This window comes from Aethalodelphis obliquidens, unplaced genomic scaffold (assembly GCF_003676395.1).
Source record: "Aethalodelphis obliquidens isolate GAN/ISIS:26980383/991018 unplaced genomic scaffold, ASM367639v1 scaffold61, whole genome shotgun sequence".
NCBI lineage: Eukaryota > Metazoa > Chordata > Mammalia > Artiodactyla > Delphinidae > Aethalodelphis > Aethalodelphis obliquidens.
Window position 1 is genome coordinate 8951062 of NW_020838005.1, and position 20474 is coordinate 8971535.

General features: G+C 40.2%; 1 protein-coding gene and 2 long non-coding RNA genes across 6 annotated transcripts in view; 1 reads left to right on the forward strand and 2 right to left on the reverse strand.

Moving 5' to 3' along the window:
- LOC113610069 (uncharacterized) overlaps window positions 1-20474 on the reverse strand; it is a 72407-nt gene that overhangs the window by 48608 nt on the left and 3325 nt on the right. For both annotated transcript variants that reach the window (XR_003428931.1, XR_003428930.1), the window contains exon 3: window positions 13546-13632. This is a non-coding gene — a long non-coding RNA (uncharacterized LOC113610069). The remainder of the gene's footprint in view (window positions 1-13545; window positions 13633-20474) is intronic.
- Window positions 4789-20474, forward strand: part of SCRG1 (stimulator of chondrogenesis 1) — a 40965-nt gene continuing 25279 nt past the window's right edge. Inside the window, exons 1-3 of one of the 3 annotated variants that reach the window (XM_027087858.1) lie at window positions 4789-5887; window positions 8929-9115; window positions 16899-17077. In XM_027087858.1, coding sequence (XP_026943659.1) covers window positions 16969-17077 — 109 coding nt within the window. In that variant the 5' untranslated portion in view covers window positions 4789-5887; window positions 8929-9115; window positions 16899-16968. Of the gene's footprint in view, window positions 5888-8051; window positions 9116-16898; window positions 17078-20474 lie in introns of those variants that run through there. The other 2 variants (XM_027087857.1, XM_027087860.1) reach the window with 2 other exon arrangements.
- Window positions 14394-20161, reverse strand: LOC113610074 (uncharacterized). The gene is made up of 3 exons (XR_003428937.1): window positions 19879-20161; window positions 16284-16461; window positions 14394-14572 (listed from the first exon to the last, which is right to left on the reverse strand). It is a non-coding gene; the product is annotated as an uncharacterized LOC113610074 (long non-coding RNA).

Consider the following 20474-nt stretch of genomic DNA (forward strand, 5'->3'; position numbering starts at 1 on the left):
ACATAGCACAGGGAGATCCGCTCAGTGCTTTGTGACCGCCTGGAGGGGTGGGATAGGGAGGGTGGGAGGGAGGGAGACGCAAGAGGGAAGAGATATGGGAACATATTTATACATATAACTGATTCACTTTGTTATAAAGCAGAAACTAACACACCATTGTAAAGCAATTATACTGTAATAAAGATGTTAAAAAAAAAAAAAACTGAAAGTAGAGCTACCATATGATCCTGCAATCCCACTACTGGGCATATACCCAGACAAAACTCTCATTTGAAAAGATACATGCACCCCTATGTTCACAGCAGCACTATTTATGACAGCCAACACATGGTAACAACCTAAATGTCCACTGACAGCTGAATGGATAAAAGAGAAGTGGTATATATATACAATGGAATACTACGCAGCCTTAAAAAAGAAAGGAATAATGCCATTTTCAGCAACATGGATGAACCTAGAGGTTATCATACTAAGAGAAGTAACTCAGAAGGAGAAAGACAAATACCATGTGATATCACTTATATGTGGAATCTAAAATATGACACAAATTAACTTATCTACAAAACAGAAACAGACTAACAGACATAGATAACAGAATTGTAGTTGCCAAGCGGGAGGGGTTGGGGGAGGGATGGACTGGGAGTTTGGGGTTAGCAGATGCAAACTATTACATATAGAATGGATAAATGACAAGGTCCTACTGTATAGCACAGGGAACCATATTCAATATCCTGAGATAAACCATAGTGGAGAAGAAAAGAAAAAAGAATGTATATATATGTATAACTGAATCACTTTACTGTACAGCAGAAATTAACACAACATTGTAAATCAACTATATTCAATAAAAAAACAAGAAAGATGGGACTTCCCTGGCGGTCCACTGGTTAAGACTCCATGCTTGCAATGCAGGGGGCATGGGTTCAATCTGTGGTCAGGGGAAATAAGATTCTACGTGCCACACAGTACGGCAAAAAAAAAAAAAAAATCAAATCAACAACCTAACTTTATAACTTAAGGAACTAGAAAAAGAAGAATAAACTAAACCCAAAGCTAGCAGGAGGAAGGAAATAATAAAGATTAGAATAGAGAGAAACAAAACAGAGAAGAGAAAAACAATAAAAAAAATCAATGAAACCAAAAGTTGGCTCTTCAAAAGGATCAACAAAATTGACAAACCTTTAGCTACTGGACTAAGAATAAAGGACAAAAGAATCAAATTACAAAAATCAGAAATAAAAGGGAGGACATTACTATTGATTCTAAAGAAAGAAAAAGGATGTAAGAGAGTACTATGAACAATTATATACCAACATGTTGCACAACATAGATAAAACGGACAAATTCCTAGAAACACGAAACCAACCAAGACTAAATCATGAAGAAATAGAAAATGTGTATAGACCTACAATTAGTAAGGAGATTGAATTTTAAAAATCTCCAGACAGAGAAAAGCCCTGGACCCAGTTGCTTCACTACCAAATACTACCAAACATTTGAAGAACTAATATCAATCCTTCTTTTAAACTTTTCCAAAAAATCAAAGAGGATGGAACACCTCTTAATTCATTCAATGAGGCCAGAATTACCCTTCCACCAAAGGCCAGATAAAGACACAACAATAAAACTACAAACAAATATCCCTCATGAACATCAATGCAAAAATCCTCAACAAAAGCTAGCAAATCAAATTCAACAACATATTAAAAGGATTATGCCCCATGCCCAAGTGGGATTAATTCCCAGAATGCAAGGATGGTTCAACATACAAAAATCAATGTAATACACTATATTAACAGAAAGAAAGAAAAAACATCACACACGATCACCTCAATTGATGTAGAAAATGATTCTGACGAACTTCAACGCCCTTTCATGGTAAAAACATTGAAAAAACTAGGAATAGAAGAAGAAAACTACCTCAACACAGTAAAAGCAATATACAAAAAACCCAGAGCAAACATCATACTCAATGGTGACAGATTGAAAACTTTTCCTCTAATATCAGGAACAAGACAAGGATGCCTGCTTTCACCACTTCCACTGTACATAGTACTGGAGTTCTACCCAGAGCAATTAGGTAAGAAAAAGAAATAAGAGGCATCCAAACTGAAAAAGAAGAAGTAAAATTATCTCTGTAGATGAAAATTATCTCACATATAGAAAACCCTAAAAGATTCCACACAAAGAAAACTATTAGAACTAATAAATGAATTCAGCAAAGCAGCAGGATACAAAGTCAATACATAAAAATTAGTTGTATTTGTATATACTAATAATGAGCAATCTAAAAAGGAAATTACAAAAACAATTCCATTTATAATATGGAAAAGAATAAAATACTTAGGAATTAACTTTACCAAGGAAGTGAAATACTTGTTCAGTGAAAAATATAAAACATTGCTGAAAGAAATTAAAGAGATAAATAAATGAAAATAGATCCCACATTCACTGATTGTGAGACCTGATATTGTTAAAATGTCAATATTACCCAAAACAATCTACAAATTAAATGGAATCCCTGTCAAAATCCCAATGACATTTTTTTTGCAGAAATAGAAAAATCCCATCCTAAAATTCATAGAGAGTCTCATGGGACCTTGAATAATTAAAACAATCTTGAAAAAGAAGAGCAAAACTGGAGTACTCACACTTCCTGATTTCAAAACTTACCACAAAGCTATAGAAATCAAAACACTGTTGTATTGGCATAAGGACAGACATAACAATAATAGAATAGAAAACCCAGAAATAGACCCTTGCATCTATTGTCAGCTGATTTTTGACAAGGATGCCAAGACGATTCAATGGGGAAAGAAGTCTTTTCAACAAATGGTGCTGCAAAAAACTGGATATCCACATGCAAAAGAATGAAGTTGGGTCCTTAACTAACACCACATATAAAAATTAACTCTACATAGATAAAAAACCTAAACGTAAGGCCTAAGGGGGGAAAAAACAACTCTTTGAAGAAAACCTGAGTCAAAGCTTCACAGCACTGGATCTGGCAATGATTTCTTGGATGTGACACCATATGGGACTTCATGAAAATTTTAAAATTCTGTGCATCAAAGACACTATCAACAGAGTAAAAAGGCAACCCCTAGAATGGGAGAAAATATTTGTAAATCATATATCTGATTAATATCAGAATTAATATCCAGAACATATAGAACATATAGGGAACTCTTAAAACTCAACAACACAAAAAACAAACAACCCAATCAAAAATGGGCAAAGGACTTGATATACAAGTTTCAAAGATATCCAAATGGCCAATAAGCACATGAAAAGTTGCTCAATATCACTAATTATTAGAGAAATTCAAATCAAAACTACAATGAGATACTACCTCACACCCATTAAGATGGCTACTCTCAAAAAAACAAAACAATATGTGTTGGCGAGGATGCAGAGAAATTGGAACCCTTGTGCACTGTTAGTGTGAATACGAAATGGTACACCTGCTGTGGAAAATAGTATGGAGGTACCTCAAAAAATTAAGAATAGAATTACCATATGATCCAGCGATTCTACTTCTGAGGTATATATCCCAAAGGAAGCAGGGTCTCAAAGAGATATTTGTACACCTATGTGCACAGCAGCATTATTGACAATAAATAAAATGTGGAAACAAGGGTCCATTGACAGATGAATGGAGAAGCAAAATGCAATACATACATACATGAAATATTACTCAGCCTTAAAAGCGAAGGAAATTCTACAATATACTACAGTGTGCATGAAACTTGAGGACAATATGCTAAAATAAGACAATCACAAAAAGACAAATACTGTGATTCCACTTATATGAGGTACTAAAAATAGTCAAATTCGTAGAGGCAAAAAGTACAATGGTGGTTCCCAGGGGCTAGGGGAAGAGGGATGAGGGAGTTATTGTTCAGTAGGAATAGAGTTTCAGGTTTTTTTTTTTTTAAGATTCTTTTCTTTTTTTTTTAAATTTTATTTATTTTTGGCTGCATTTTGGGTCTTTGTTGCTGCGCGTGGGCTTTCTCTAGTTGTGGCAAGCGGGGGCTACTCTTCCTTTTGGTGCACAGGCTTCTCATTGAGTACAGGCTTCTCTTGGTACAGAGTAGGGCTCTAGGCATGCATGCTTCAGTAGTTGTAGCTCACGGGCTCTAGAGTGCAGGCTCAGTAGTTGTGGCGCACGGGCTTAGTTGCTCCATGGCATGTGGGATCTTCCTGAACCAGGGATTGAACCCATGCCCCCTGCACTGGCAGGTGGATTCTTAACTACTGCACCACAAGGAAAGTCCCAGAGCTTCAGTTTTATGAAAAAAGTTATGGAGATTTGATGGTTGCACAATATTATGAATGTATTTATACCACTGAACTGTGCTCTCAAAAATGGGTAAGGTGGTAAATTATATATTATGTGCACTTTGCCAGATACACACACAATTGAAAAAAAACAATTCAGAGTAGCAAAACTAAAAACAAAAGAAAAAAACCCTTAGGCATTTATCGAGCCTCTTGTATGTCAATATGGCAACACAGCACAGCAGAAGGAGCAGTGGCTTTGGGGTCAGATAGGCCTGGTTTTAAATCCAGAAATCCAGCTCTACTGTATTATCACCTCACTTCTCCTGTATAAAACTGAGCAGAAGAGAGCACGTTTGTCTTCAGCTTCGAAGGTTTTCTATTACCTGGAGCAAGTTACTTAATGTCTCTAGTGTCAATCCCACCTATAACATAGGGAAAATAATACCAATCTCATAGATCAGCCATGAGAAATAAAGATAGTATGCCTACAGAGTAAGTAATCAGTAAATGTCAGTTCTCTTTCCCTTTAAAGAAAAGGGTATTAGGATGCCCTTAGGTGTATCTGTCAGACCAGTTCAACATCAGCACAGAGACAGATACAAGGCCTTGGTTATCTGTGGGCACTTCTTGCAAGAACTGCTGAGCTCTCATGATGCGAGACACTCAAAAATCAAATCTATTAAGCTGGCCTGCAGCTTGAGAGTGAGGGTATTCACTGGTTCACAATAAATAAAGAGGAAGAAGGAGTTACACAATGCATCTCTGTTCTAATTACTCAATCTCTACCCAACTGAAAATTTGCTTCATGAGAGATTAGCCACAGCCCCTGGAAGCAATAAACATCCTGCGTTGCAAACCCCATTTTGCCATCTCACAGAACCTTCATAAATCTCGGTTGCAGTAAATGCATCTCTTATCTATGAAGCGACTATTTTAAGAACATTTTTACAACAGTCACCATTATTAGTCCTTTGGCCAACCCTCCCAATTAGGGGAAGAAGAAATTAATACGCAATACTGATATTTCTATTTTGCATTTAAAGGGAAGATAGCTTGCTGTTTTCAAGGGATACAGGGCAATTTCTCGGATGTAAGGCTAATAGGTAATTCCCAGAGTTGGGTCATTCCTGCTCCCATCTCATTCTGGAAATGAGCAAAAACTATTGGTCACCAAAGTGGACAAATGCCCTCCAGCAAACAACCAGTGTGGAGTGTCCACCAAGGAGTGCACGGTGCCACCAACTTACTCCGTAGGAAAGTGAAGACTAAGCAAAAGTCCTTGAAGCGATGGTGCCTTTGTGAGAGTCAGGGATGAGGATGCCAGGGCAGGTCACAGAAGGACCGTCTCTCTGATGGGGAAGGGCCAAGCTCACAGCTATTGAGGGCACAGCTGACAGACAGAAGTGCCATTTTAGTTCTGCTCCTGTGGATGAGAACATGCACTCCTTTCAAGTTACTTGATCAAGGGGTGCAGGGGGACCCTCAGTACATCCTCATGTGGCCTAACCATGGCCCAGCTCTCCAAGTGAAGAGGGCAGGAAGGACCACAGGAAGCTGAAAGTTTGCAACTGGGTAAAACTACATGGTCACAGTGTGATCACAGGTAATGAAACTTGTTTCCTAAGGTTCAAGGCTACAAGACATGAGAAGTCATTGCAGAGAAGATAATTTAGAATTACCCTCTGCTAATTTTAAAGAAGCGGTAGGGAGGTGACTATGGGGGATGGTTTATGCTGAATTTAAAGAGAGGCACAGACCCTGGGCTGTGCGGGTGGAGCCTCACAAGACTGCATATGGAGCAGTGGCCAGAGATTCCGGGTTCTGGCACTCAGCTGTGCAGGTCCAAAGAGTGGATTTTGCCTGTCCTGGCGGGCATGTAGGTTGCAGGACTAACCTGTGTTAACTACACCTTCAAAAGATTGATATAGCAAACAAAACACAAATTCACTTATTTGTAACAAGTATATAATAAGCCTTTCCAGTGACCTCCAAACTTGTTTCCTCAATCCCGCCCGTTATCAAGGTAACTGGGAGACCAAATTCATAATCAGGATGTTACTTGTTGAATGCAGATTCAGAACAAAAGAGCAGAAACACTTAGGGGGTGTTTCATCAGGTATCGGAAAAGCCTTCTGAGTGGGATGTACTTTCCAGGTGATCTGAACACGAGTAACCACCAGGAAAAGTATTAGATAATCAGCAACAGATTCTGAGGCCGTATCGCCCCTTTTCTAAACAAATGCGGATTACCTGTCTACCTCATTAACCCCAGACAGGGTTTCTTTAGATGGAGCACAATACGATTCTCACTGCTTTGTGTATAGCCAGTCATTTTTCTGAGCCTATACCTGTCCCTGATATTCTCAGCATGTCATCACGGGCTCTCAGAGAGGGTTACGATGGGTCTCTTCACTTATGTCCTGATTCTTATTACCTCCCCGATGGAGTGATTTTCCAGTTCTGGGGGCACTTTCATGCGTGTGTGACAAGTTCCCTGAGCCTGTCTGGACGCAGGAGGATACCTCCCACTGCCTGGTTCAGCACCAATTATTCTGTTCATCTGTGGAATGTGCTTGTAACATGTTGTATTTATTTTGCCTGCACACATTCCTGCCTTCCTAGAGGAAGAGGTGAATAAATCACCCTGGCTTGCCTGCCAAGAAAGTAATTTTTTTCACCTTAGGTGGGCCGTCTGTTTCTCCGGACATAGCTCTGCTTTGACTAGAATTGAATACATCTTGTCCCAGGCATTTTGCCAGTTGTACCAAAAAAAAAAAAAAAAAAAAAAAAAAAAAAAAAAAAACTTTAGGCTCCAGGAAATGAAGCAACTAAAAGTGGTTTCCTTGTGATGTCAAGTCTTTTTTTCTTTTTGAAATGCAACTTACAGAATTAACCTAAAGGAAATTGTGCATCACTGTCCATAGGGGTGGTTTACAGAGTGGCAGGAGGCCCAGATAACAACCAACCACGAATTTCCGAAGAATCAATCCGATTGAGGCATGTCGGTACATCCAGCACTGGGCCTACAAATGGAGGGGACAACTGAGTACGTGCTTTGGACCCAAACAGAGGGCCCCTAAGCTAAGGGCTCTTCTCCTAGATGTTTTTTGTTTGTTTGTTTGTTTATTTATCTTATTTATTTTTGGCTGCACTGGGTCTTCGTTGCTGTGCACGGGCTTTCTCTAGTTGCAGCGAGCAGGGGCTACTCTTCGTTGAGGTGCACAGGCTTCTCATTGCGGTGGCTTCTCTTGTTGCGGAGCACGGGCTCTAGGCACGCGGACTTCAGTAGTTGTGGCTCGCAGGCTCTAGGCGCGCTGGCTCAGTAGCTGTGACACAGGGGCTTAGTTGCTCTGCAGCATGTGGGATCTTCCTGGACCAGGGCTCGAACCCATATCCCCTGCATTGGCAGGCGGATTCTCAACCACTGCGCCACCAGGGAAGCCTGGTGTTCACCCTGGATGAACATCCAGGTCACCTATGGAGTTTTCAGTATTCATGCCTTGGTCCCACTCAAATGGCTGCTTCTGATGCCCACGTGTGTTGAGCAAAATGTCCTTAACCCATTGGGGATTAAAGACCTCTTCTTAAGCTACCAAGCTATTGGGGAAAAAATAACCCAGAGTAGAAAGAGTGTCAAAATATTTAGGCTGCACAACAAAATTAATAATCAAGAAAATGAAATGACAACCCACAGAATGGGAAAAAACATTTGCAAATCATACACCTGATAGGGGGTTAATATCTAAAATATATAGAGAACTCATACAACTCAACAGCAAAAAAACCCCAAATAATCCAATTATTATAGTTCCTTAAAAATGGAACTACCATACGATCCAGCAATTCCACTTCTGGGTATATAACCAAAGGGAACGAAAACACTATGTTGAAGAAATATCTGTACCCCTATGTTCATAGCATCATTATTTACAATAGCCAAAACGTGGAAACAACTGAGGTGACCTCTGAAAGATGAAGGAATAAAGAAGTTTTGGTATATACGTACAATGGAATAATCAGCCATAAGAAAGAAGAAAATCCTGCCGTTTGCAAAATGTGGATAGAACTTGAAGGCATTGTGCTAAGTGAAATAAGTCAGACAGGGAAGGACAAGTACTGTATGATCTCACTTACATGTGGAATCTTGAAAAGAAAAACGGCATAGAAAAAGAGATCAGATTTGTGGTTACCAAAGTACCAAAGGCAGCAGGAGCAGGGGATGGAATAAGATTGGTCAAAGGTACAAACTTCCATTTATAAGATAAATAAGCCCTGGGGATGTGACGTACATCAGGGTGACGACAGTTAACACTGCTGTATGGTATATTTGAAAGTTAAGAGGGTAGATCCTAAGAGTTCTCATCACAAGAAGAAAAACTTCTAAAAAAAAAAAAACAAAGAAGAGAAACTTCTTTATCTATATGAGATGTAATGTTTACTAAACTTATTGTGATAAGCTTTTCACAATATATGTATGTCAAACCATTACGCTGAACACCTTAACTTTATACAGTGCTGTACGTCAATTATTTCTCATTAAAACTGGGGGAAAACGTACAGGCTTAATCCAGAAGATGGTGAGCTGTGTGGGCAACAGTCAGCTGCCGGGGTAGATGCTGGGGTTACTGTCTGGTATGGTTCCAGAGACTCAGGGTGCAGTGAGGAGCAAGTCACGAAGAGAATAAGGCAGCTCAGCCTGACAACTGTGGGCCCATCAGGCCAGTGGAGGGGGTCTTCTGCTTCAGCTCAGAGACAGAGCACCCAAAGGGCAACACTACCTGAGGGATGGTTCCAGGAATCAACAAATCAATGTGGGAGCCACTGTACGGAGGTGAGAGACAGAGGAGGAAATGGTAGGTACCGTGAGACAGAAGGGGAGGGAGCGTTTGCGGCCTAGCCCTAACACATGCATAAGACTTCGGGACTCTCTGAACCACTCAGAAGGGACGGGGCCAGGGTTGATATTCAGCCTGCATGCACTGGCATGGTGTTCCTGCAGGTTATCACACAGAACTACAGTCCTGAAGGCTGGTAAACAGCTGAGGTTAGACCACGCATCACCGAATGACATCATCCAGTGGCCACCGAGCAGGTGGCAATGGGACTTGGGACGGGTGCACCTGGACGCTGGTGCATGAGCCGAGCAGGCCAAGGGGGTAGCAGAGCAGACGCAGTCCCTGTCTGACCTCAGGAGGGGCCCAGGGGGGCAGAAGTGGAGGAACAGGCTGGCTGGGGCAGTGCTGTAGGTGAGGGTGGAAGCAAAGGCCCTCCAGGTACGGGCTCCATGAGATGCGCCAGCATCCAGAACATGAGGGACAGCCCGCCTGGTCACTCTCCCACTGCAGCCATGCCTGGCCCCAGGTCTAATGACCATCAAGTTCACAGGGAAGGCATCGGGAGAGCTCGTTTCCTCTGCAGAATCATAGCTTAGAGACGGGCAGCGTCCAGCTTCATGAGAGCTTATCAAACATAAGACCACCCAGTAATTTCTAAACATCAATAACGATTTAGAAATAATTAGAATGATTGGATGACCATTTTAATTTATACCACAGAGTTAGTAGCTTCAGGATGAGTTTAGTTTAGTTGAGAGAATAAAAACGGAATTTTTTTTTAAAGATTTTTTGATGTGGACCATTTTTAAAGTCTTTATTGAACTTGTAACAATATTGCTTGTTTTATGTTTTAGTTTTTGGGCCCCGAGGCATGTGGGATCTTAGCTCCTCAACCAAGGATCAAACCTGCAACCCCCTGCATTGAAAAGTGAAGTCTTAACCACTGGACCGCCAGGGAAGTCCCCAAAAGGGAATATTTTAGGTTTTTACTTATATAATGATTTATTTATATACATCTGTTTATAAAACTTACGTTGCCATACAGCTTGTTAAACACACTGCCCGTCATCCTTAGACGGGGCAACGCAGGGTTGGGGGGATAGTGATTCAGCTGGTAGAGCTTGAAATGGCTTCATTGCACCCCTGCCCCCGCCATGCCAGGTTGGTCTGACTTGGGTAGATATGGGTTTCAGCTGACTGACAAATCAAACATTATTTTCCATGTGTTGCTGAGGACTGAGCCCACCAAACCCAGTCAGGATTTCCCAGTCACTGCTGCTCTCACACTTCCTGAACCTTCACAAGGATCTGACCTGCAGTGCAAGGCACAAACTATGCAAAGGAAACAATGTGTTAGGTTTCTAGTAACTTTGCCAGGACAGAGAAGGCCAGAAGTTCAATGTTTAACACACAGTTATTGAACATTTAAACTGGGCCAGGCAGAGTCCAGGCACTGAGGATATATAGTAAAATGGACGAAAATCCCTATACCCAGTGCCAACGAGTGATTGCAGGGGGTTATTATTCAAAGGCCAAGGATGGATGGACAGAGCCAAGGAGAAGGCTGTGATCTCAGCTCAGCACCCTCTCCTCTGCCCTCCTTGGGTTGGAGTTATTAGAACATTGTGATTAGTGCCGCAGACCTGTGGGGCTAGTCTACCCTGAGACAGTCAAGCAATCATAAGGGCAGGTACCAGGAAAGAGCCCCTGCCCCAAACTGACTGCTCCTTTGTTATGATTTAGTATCTAAAATTCTGCCATTCGAGAAGCATTTTCCAACCAGTGTTCCTTGCAATCTAGTCCTTCAGGATTCTTAGTTTAAAAGAAATTTTTTTCAGTCGTTAAACAAGTTTGGCAAACACCTGAGCTCTTGGTGAGTCCCAATGAATGGTGTATTAATCTGTATGACCTCCACTGGTTTTGGATTCAAAACTTGGGCATCTCTCTTTATTTTTCCAAGTATTTGCTTAAGCCTCCATCCCTCTACATTGTAGGTAATTCAGTATCTCTCTCTTTAGGACTCTTCATTCCCCAAATTGTCCAGGAACCTGGGAACTTAGTCCAAAGGGAGTAGTCTTGTTTCAAAGTTCCAGGGGGAAGGAACTGATCAGTCTATAAAAAGTCCTAATTTTACAAAAACACCATGGTACTGGCACAAAAACACACATATGGATCAATGGAACAGAGTAGAGATCCCAGAAATAAACCCACACACCTATGGTCAGTTAATCTTAACAAAGGAGGCAAGAATATACACTGGAGAAAAGACAGTCTCTTCAGCAAGTGGCATTGGGAAAGCTGGACAGCCTCATGTAAATCAATGAAGTTAGAATGCTCCCCCAAACCATGCATAAAAATAAACTGACAATGGCTTAAAGACTTAAATATAAGACAGGATACCATAAAACTCCTAGAAAAGAACATAGGCAAAACATTCTCTGACATAAATCATACCAAATGTTTTCTAAGCTCAGTCTCCTAAGGCAATAGATATAAGCAAAAATAAACAAATGGGACCTAATCAAACTTACAAGCTTTTTCACAGTAAAGGAAACCATAAACAAAGTGAAAAGACAACCTACGGACTGGGAGAAAATATTTGCAAACAATGCAACCGACAAAGGATTAATTTCCAAAATATACAAAGAGCTCATATAACTTAACAATTAAAAAACAGACAACCCAATCAAAAAATGGGCAGAAGACCTAAATAGATTTTTCTCCAAAGAAGACATATGGATGGCCAATAGGCATATGAAAAGATGCTCAATATCTCGCAAATCAAAACTACAATGAGGTATCATCTCACACCAATCAGAATGGCTATCATAAAAAGTCTACAAATAATAAATGCTGGAGAGGGTGTAGTGAAAAGGGAACCCTCCTACACTGTTGGTGGGAATGTAAATTGGTGCAGCCACTATGGAGAACAGTATGGAGGTTCCTTAAAAAACTACAAAAAGAACTACCATATGTTCCAGCAATCCCCCTCCTGGGCATATATCCAAACAAAACTATAATTCAAAAAAAAATGCATCCCAATGTTCACTGCAGCACTATTTACAATAGCCAAGACATGGAAACAACCTAAATGTCCATTGACAGATGAATGGATAAAGAAGATGTAGTGTATGTATAATGGAATACCACTCAGTTATAAAAAAGAATGAAATAATGCCATTTGTAGCAACATGGATGGATCTGGAGATTATCATACTAAGTGAAGTAAGTCAGAAAGAGAAAGACAAATATCATATGGTATCACTTATATGTGGAATCTAAAATATGATACAAGTGAACTTATCTACAAAACAGAAGCAGACTCACAAACATAGAAAACAAACTTATGGTTACCAAAGTGTGGGGAGGGATAAATTAGGAGTTTTGGATTAGCAGATGCAAACTAGTACATATAGGATGGATAAACAGCAAGGTCCTACTGTACAGCACAGGGAACTATACTCAATATCCTGTGATAAACCATAATGGAAAAGAATATGAAAAAGAATGCATAAATATGTATAACTGAATCACTTTGCTGCACGGCAGAAATTAACACAACATTGTAAATCAACCATACTTCAATAAAATAGATTAAAAAAAAGAAAACAAAATTATGGTTACCAAGGTGGGGTATAAAGTAGGGATTTGGGACTAGCATATACAAACTACTATATATAAAATAGATAAACAACAAGGTCCTACTGTATAGCACAGGTAACTATATTCAATATCTTGTAATAAACCATAATGGAAAAGGATACGAAAAAGTGTATATATATATATCTATATATATCTATATATATATCTGAATCACTTTGCTGTACACCAGAAACTAACACAGCATTGTAAATCAACTGTACTTCAATTTAAAAAGTCTGATTTTAATCACTTCTACATAGTGTCCCTGTTGAAAACTGATTCTGACAGGCTCCAGTGAGTCCCTGTCCTGCCGTGAGGATGTCCTTTCTGCTTCAGAACCCTGTGCAGGCAGCAGGGTGGCCCTGAGGACACTGACTCCTAAGGCTTATTGGATTTATACTCACACAGTCAGCCACTGTTCCACAAACACGACCACTGTGCCAAGGTGCCCGGGTATAATTGGGTTTCTAAACACAGCTGCACACTGTTATCTAGAACACGCTGTTCCCCTACAGACCTCTAGGCTCTGGTGTTGAGCCTAAGCTCCTGACTCAGACTCCCTCTTTTTTCCTGGGGGAAGTTTAATGTTTATTCGCTACCAGGGACCCTCCATCAGGGCTATCTCAGCCCTTAGAAAGCTGAATCTCAGAAGGGAAGGGGACAGAGTGTCGATCCCTCTCCTCCTGGAGGATCCTTGGTAAGTTTAGTTTGGCACATCAGGGGCATACAGGGAAGAACAATCTCTGTAAATGTCCTTTCCCCAGAGACCTGTATATCAACTCACCTGTACTGGCATAATTGAGAGTATTCGGGGAACAAGGCAAGAAGATCTAGGGGCTCAATGTCTTCTTCCATCTTGCTGCTTCTCCAGCTAAAAAACAAAATAAAAGAAACAAACGTATTTTTTTTGTGAAAGAGAGGTAGAAGATTTTTCCCTGTTATAATTTTGTATATTAAAGGGGCATAGTCTATCTATAAAAGCCCCCATCAAATGGATCATAAGGTATGCTCTGCTTCGGAGAGAATCAAACTCCCAAGAATCCTCTCATGAATTTCTTCCACTGAATTAAAGCCCTAACCACCACACCCCCCGAGCTTCTTGGGAAGCCAGTCCTCACCTCTGAGCAAGTCAGGCTCCTAGTGGAGAAATCTCTGAAACTTTTAGGTCAGGGAAGAAAATCCCAGCATTTGCCAACATAGTTTGGACTCATTAATTTTCTGACACTAAAAAGCCTCTAATTTCTATGGAGAAGAGAAACACACTGAACAAGTATGATAGTCTTAAGCCCCTCATTCTCACTGATGCTTGGCCTTCCCCATTTTCAGAAATATTTTACATTGAGTAACTTAAGACACAAAATAAAACATAGCATACACTGTTTCTTTTGAAAATTAATCTGTTTTTGGCCGCGTTGGGTCTTTTGTTGCTGCGCGTGGGCTTTTCTCTAGTTGCGGCGAGCGGGGGTTACTCTTCATTGTGGTGCACGGGCTTCTCATTGAGGTGGCTTCTCTTGTAGCAGAGCACAGGCTCTAGGCACACGGGCTTCAGTAGTTGTGGCATGTGGGCTCAGCAGTCGTGGCTCGCGGGCTCTAGAGTGCAGGCTCAGGCGTTGTGGCGCACGGGCTTAGTTGCTCCGCGGCATGTGGGATCTTTCTGGACCAGAGCTCGGACCTGTGTCCCCTGCATTGGCAGGGGAGTTCTTAACCACTGAGCCACCAGGGAAGCCCAGCATACACTGCTGAAGCTTTCCTGATGCAGGATATTTTACACTTCAGCCTTGCTGGTCCAATCAGCACAAGTCACTCGGATTCTGTGGGAAAATGCAGTGAAAGTTCTGTAAGGTGGTAACAATGTGGGGACAATTTTTGCTACTTCATCCTCAAAGGAGCCCTGTTTGGAATATTAGTGATAAACGCAAAGACTAACTTGCCAAGGACAGAAGACAGTGTTATAGAAAGGCTTTCTTTTGGTAGAATTGTTATCATGTTTTAGGCTAATTTTAGTGGCTATATTTGCCGCCCACTCTAGTGCATGCCCACATCCTATGAAACAGTAAGTGATGTTTTAATAGGATTATAATATATGTAAAAACATATCATGTATTTAGAGATGAAATATCCAGGGAAAATATTTCCATAGCTTACTATTTCTTGGCATTTCCTGTGTCCTATCTGATATGTATATACACAAAGGGAACTTCAACTTGCAAATGCTTCTATTTGGATTTCCAAATATGCAATTTTTAACATGTTTTATTAGTGACAGAGCAATAAAGGAACAACTTTGCAGCTAATTTAACACCTATAAATTTCCCTGCAGTGTAAAAGAAATGGCCTTGGCAGACCACATGTCTGCTCATATTTCAAAGAATATTAAATGTAAATACTTCTAAAATGCCCTATAGTTAGAGTTCTCTTATTCCATAAAACACTTACAGGTTCATTGTTTATACTTTTATAAAAAATGGTACCTGATTCTGAACAGACTTATTATGTGAAAATTATTTTTTAAATAGCTATATTTGAGAAGTCATATAAAAGCTAGATAATTACAAATCAATAATTACAATCAACCTGAAAAATGTTAAAAAGACATTGATCAAAAAAATTCGAAAACGTATATCAACATAAAACCTGCACATAAACCTTTATAGCACCTTTATAACTGTAAAAACTGTAAGCAACAAAGATGTCCTTCAACAGGTAAAAGGATGAACAAACTGTGGTATATCAGTATCATGGAAAATTATTCAGTGATAAAAAGAAATAAACTATTGAACTCTAAAAACACGTGAATGACTCAAACACTTATTGCTAAGTGAAAGAAGCCAGTCTATACAGGCTACATTCTATATGTTTCCAATTATATTATAGTCTGAAAAAGGTAAAACTATAGAAATGGTAAAAAGATCAATAACTGCCAGAGTTCCAGGTGGGGGAGGACAGATTAGGTGAAGTCCAGGAGATATTTTAGGGCAGTGAGACTATTCTGTATCATAATGTAATAGTGGATAGTTAACACTATGGATTTGTCAAAACCCATAGACCTTTACAGAACGAAGACTGATCCTTAATGCATGCATGATAAAAAAACTATAGTTAAGAGGTTGGGGTATCGCAGGATGGGATGCAGAATGTGATAGAACAATCTAACTGTATTACAAATGCACAAAACAACCTCACTGGAGCCTGGGGTAGAGGGAAAGGTGCTGACCTGAGCAACTTTGTAAATGGAGCCTATAAAACTGAGGGCAAAAGACACTGCACATAAGCACCGTGTCCTAGTTGATAAAATTATTTATTGCAGGATACGGGTTAACAATTCTGACACTGCTGTACACAAATGCTGGAACAGAACAACTAAATGAGTGGCAGATGGTGGGGACAGGAGAGGGAGGTTACCCATCAGCAAGGGGAGAAGGTCAGAACAGTTCATCTAGAAACAGATTAGAGTTGGAGACGTCAACATAAACTCATGTGTAGCTTGATATAAATATAATGGTTACATAGAGAAATACCTACAGATGTGTGCACATAGATTACTATATGCACCTATATTTCCCAGCTCCATCAGCAGAGAGGGCCCAGAAGTTATGACACTCCAGAGGCAGTGAGTCCATCTAGTGCCTGGGTCTGCGTTTCCAATCCATTCTCCAATAAAAGGAACCAGCATTCCTTGAGGACATGGTTGATTCTAGGACTGGGACAGGAAATATACAAGATGAGCTTGGAGCTTCTTGTAGTGTCAGAAAGTAAGAAAATGTTGGGGGAAAAAAACTAACACCTGATGACGGTTTATATCAAAAGGACACAGGAGAAAACTAAAAGGACTCCCAACAGCCAAGGCTGGAACAATTTGAGCAACAAAATAACATTTTTAAAGTACTATTGGAGGGAATTCCCTGACAGTCCAGTGCTTACGACTCCACTCTTTCACTGCCGAGGGCATGGGTTCAATCCCTGGTCGGGGAACTAAGATCCCGCAAGCCAAACAGCCAGCCAAAAAAAAAAAAGAAGGTACTATTGGATTATAATCCAAAGTATAAAATAAAATATCCATGAGTTCATACTGATATGAATAAATGAGGGAGAATAGACACATCTCATGTGCTGAAGAATTCCAAAAACTGTTCGCAGATACTCAAGGAGGTGGAGCATATCCTGACTCCTCGGGTGTGGGCTGAACAGGCTGACTTCCTTCCAAAGGATGTGGCATGCAGTGGGGAGAAGACAACCAACTTTGCAGTGGAGAAACCTGACACACACTGCCACAGCCAGGATCAAGGTCAACATCCACGGTTATGAGTCCGCTCCCAGTAAGTGCCCATGATATAATGTGATGAAGATGGAACTTCACCTCTGTGGCCTTCTTCCCCAAAACACACAACCCAAGTCTAATCACAAGATAAATACTAGACAAATCTCAATTGAGGGACGTTCTACAAAACACCTAACGAGTACTCCTCAAAAGTTGTCAAGGTCATCAAAATCAAGGCAAGTCTAAGAAATGGTCACAGCCCAGAGGACCTTAAGGAGACTTGACAGTAAACGTAATGTGGTGTCCAGAGCAAGGACATTAGGAAAAAAAAACAAGAAAAAATGAATAAGGCATGGGCTTTAGTTAATAACAATTTATCAATGCCAATTCATTAATTGCAACAAATATATCACATGAATGTAAGATGTTAAATAATAGAGATATAGGTATAGGTATATTGAAGTTTCTGTATTGTCAGCAACTATAAATCTAAAACTATTCTGAAATTTTAGTTTATTTTTAAAAATATATTGAGAGTCATATGCTCACAGAAAGTGGGAAATGGAAGGTACCATAAAAACCGTCAGTTAAACCTTTTATTGTGCAAGGGAGAAAACTAAGGATTTATAGTACGGTTTTGTAGCCTGCACTTTGAGAAAACAGTGGTGGCTTGCTGCTGAGCTGGTCCTCACTGACACTAAACATCAATCACAGTACACAGTAGACACTCAATAAATTATTACTGAATGCTGAATAACTCCCAACAACCTACCATCTACCCAAGTATCTTATCCTCTCACTCATTCATTTATTAACTCATTCATTCATTCAACAAATGTTTACTGAGTGTCTGGCACTATCATTTTACTCCTAGAATTATAACCACTTAGAAACTCTATCCAAAGGATGGACATTTGGGCAATTTTCCATATCTGACTTTGTAGGAAACTGTTTAGCTGATTCAAGTTTATAAGCATCCAAGGAAGAATGGTCTCAGGCCAGGTTAATAGAACATAGACTAAGGGGGTACAAGAAGGAAGGCTCTGAGTCCTAGAGGGGATGTGTGGTTCGTTTATACTCAGGTTGTGGGCTGCAGCCTTTTTGAGTCATACTGTTGTTTTAGACTCTCTCATCTCTCATTCCACTCCTTCTACTACTCACTGAGACAACGGGCTAACAGCCTATTGTTGTCTTCTTTCCAGTTTCAGCTCCACTACTTACCAGCTTGGTGATCTTGGCCAAGCTGCCTAATCTTTTGGGGCCTCAGTTCCCCTATCTGAAAAATTACCTCATGAAAGAATGTTGCTTGGGTCAAATAAGCCCACATTTCTAAAATGTTTGGCACACGGGCAATGACATTATTATTACTACTGTCAATACTGTTATTGTTATCATTACCGACCAACCAGAGGCTTGTACCTAGGAAGCTTCGACAGTCACTTGGGGTGTACAAAGAACACACGCTGGCACACTTAATCAATCTTTCCATCTTTCTCGGTTTGATAAGTAGGTTGTTTCCAACAAATCGCAAAATTATCGTTGTGATCTGGGCTATGATTCCATTCACTGTCAGTCCAATGCCTCTTTTAGACTGCCAGGAAACCAAAGGCCTTATTTTCAAGTTCCCTTCCTTCTTGGCCTCTTTTCCTGCCAAAATTTATTTTCATGTTAACATTTATTCTAAATATTCTATGGGTTCCTAAAACTGGACAGTTCTCCTAGATTCAGTTCTCTCTGGAGGTTCATTTTTTTCTGACTTTATTTCTATGATATTTAAAGGTCAGGTTCATCACAAGATAAAGACTGTAGTGTCTAAGAAATGTAATTATTTACCAGTAGGTTTAGCTCCAAGCCTCAGGATTTACTGACCTCTTTAAATTTGCTAAGTCACCAAACAATTCAAAGAAATTTCTCCGTTCTGCTTTCTTCTCACTCTCCAGAAGGAGTCAGGTTGTTGGCCACTGATTGCATTTGGTATTTAAAAGGCCAAGTCTTGGGACTTCCCTGGCTGTCCAGTGGTTAAGAATACGCTTTCCAATACAGAGGACGCGGGTTCAATCCCTGGTCGGGGAACTAAGATCCCACATGCTGGGGGGCAACTAAGCCCGCGTGCTGCAACTACTGAGCCCGTGCATCACAACTAGGGAACCCAAGTGCCGCAACTACAGAGCCCACGTGCTCTGGAGCCATGTGCCACAACTAGAGAGAAGCCTACGTGCCACAACAAAAGATCCCATGTGCCACAGCTAAGACCCAACATAGCCAATAAATAAATAAATATTTTAAAAAATAAAAATAATAAAAGGCCAAGCCTTATACTAGAAGATCAATACATCTAAAATAAAAACATGGGTTTAGGGATAACTTGTATTGTTACGGGGTGGAGGAGGTCAAGCTAACAAAAGTTTGTTTTTGGCATTCCACGTCTTAGCTAGGGATTATGTAGAGGTTAATATCAGTAGCAGATTCCTGTTGAAATGAGTTATCTGTTCTTTTAAAGTCTCTCAACAGCCACCAAAGAAAAGGAAGGTTAAACCTTTATCTATCTATTAGGCTTTTGTTCATAGGTGTCAATGATGCCAATAGAAAAATATTGTCTTGTTATGTCTAAGTGCATTTAAGCAATGGGTGTTCCTTCAGCCATACTTTAAAACATAAAATACTTTAAACGTTGATTGCTATTGTATCAAACTATTTCACTATTAGATTACTATCATTATTGTGAAACAAACTGAATAAAAAGTTAGTATGTTCAAAACAAAAAACAAACCAAAAAAATAAAGATCAGGTTTGTCAGGGTGCTCACGACCTCTACATGCCAATGCTGTGAACAAGTCCCAGGCCCCCAGTGTGACTTACTGTCCGTGTCCAGGTAAAGAAGGCCATGTGTTTGCTCTTCTGATGAAAAGTTTCTGAGCAAGAAGATCCCCGCCATGAGCCCCGTTACAGCCACGGCTGCCTGTCGGGCATCCTGCCAGTTCCCAAGTGCATCCTAATTCCAGTACGAGGGCCTCTGGGAAGCAGGTCCCTTACTACAGCTGCAGCAGCATCTGCTTGACATCGTAGGTGACAGCCCCTTGGTGATTAATAATGCTGTCTCCTCAAGGGCTTCACTGGAGGCTCCTTGGTGGAGTAAGTTTTAGTGTCACAGCAAAGGCAGAAAGCTAACTAAGTTTGGGTAACAGAGGTTACCTTCTTCAACCCAGTTGCAAAAACCACTCTCAGCACAAATGTTCCAGGTTCAGAGGAAATCTTAAGGGAAACTTTAAATAGTTTTAATCAAAAAGAATATTCTTGTACTGAGTTCAAAAATAAGTTAATAAAACAGGTTAACTTCTTCTTTTTAACGGATGGAAGATTTTAAAGACATTCTAAAAGGCGATTTTGTCTGTAGCTCATTATTATTGCAACAAACATACTGTGAATTAGTTTTCCATTAGCGTCATTATTTTGAA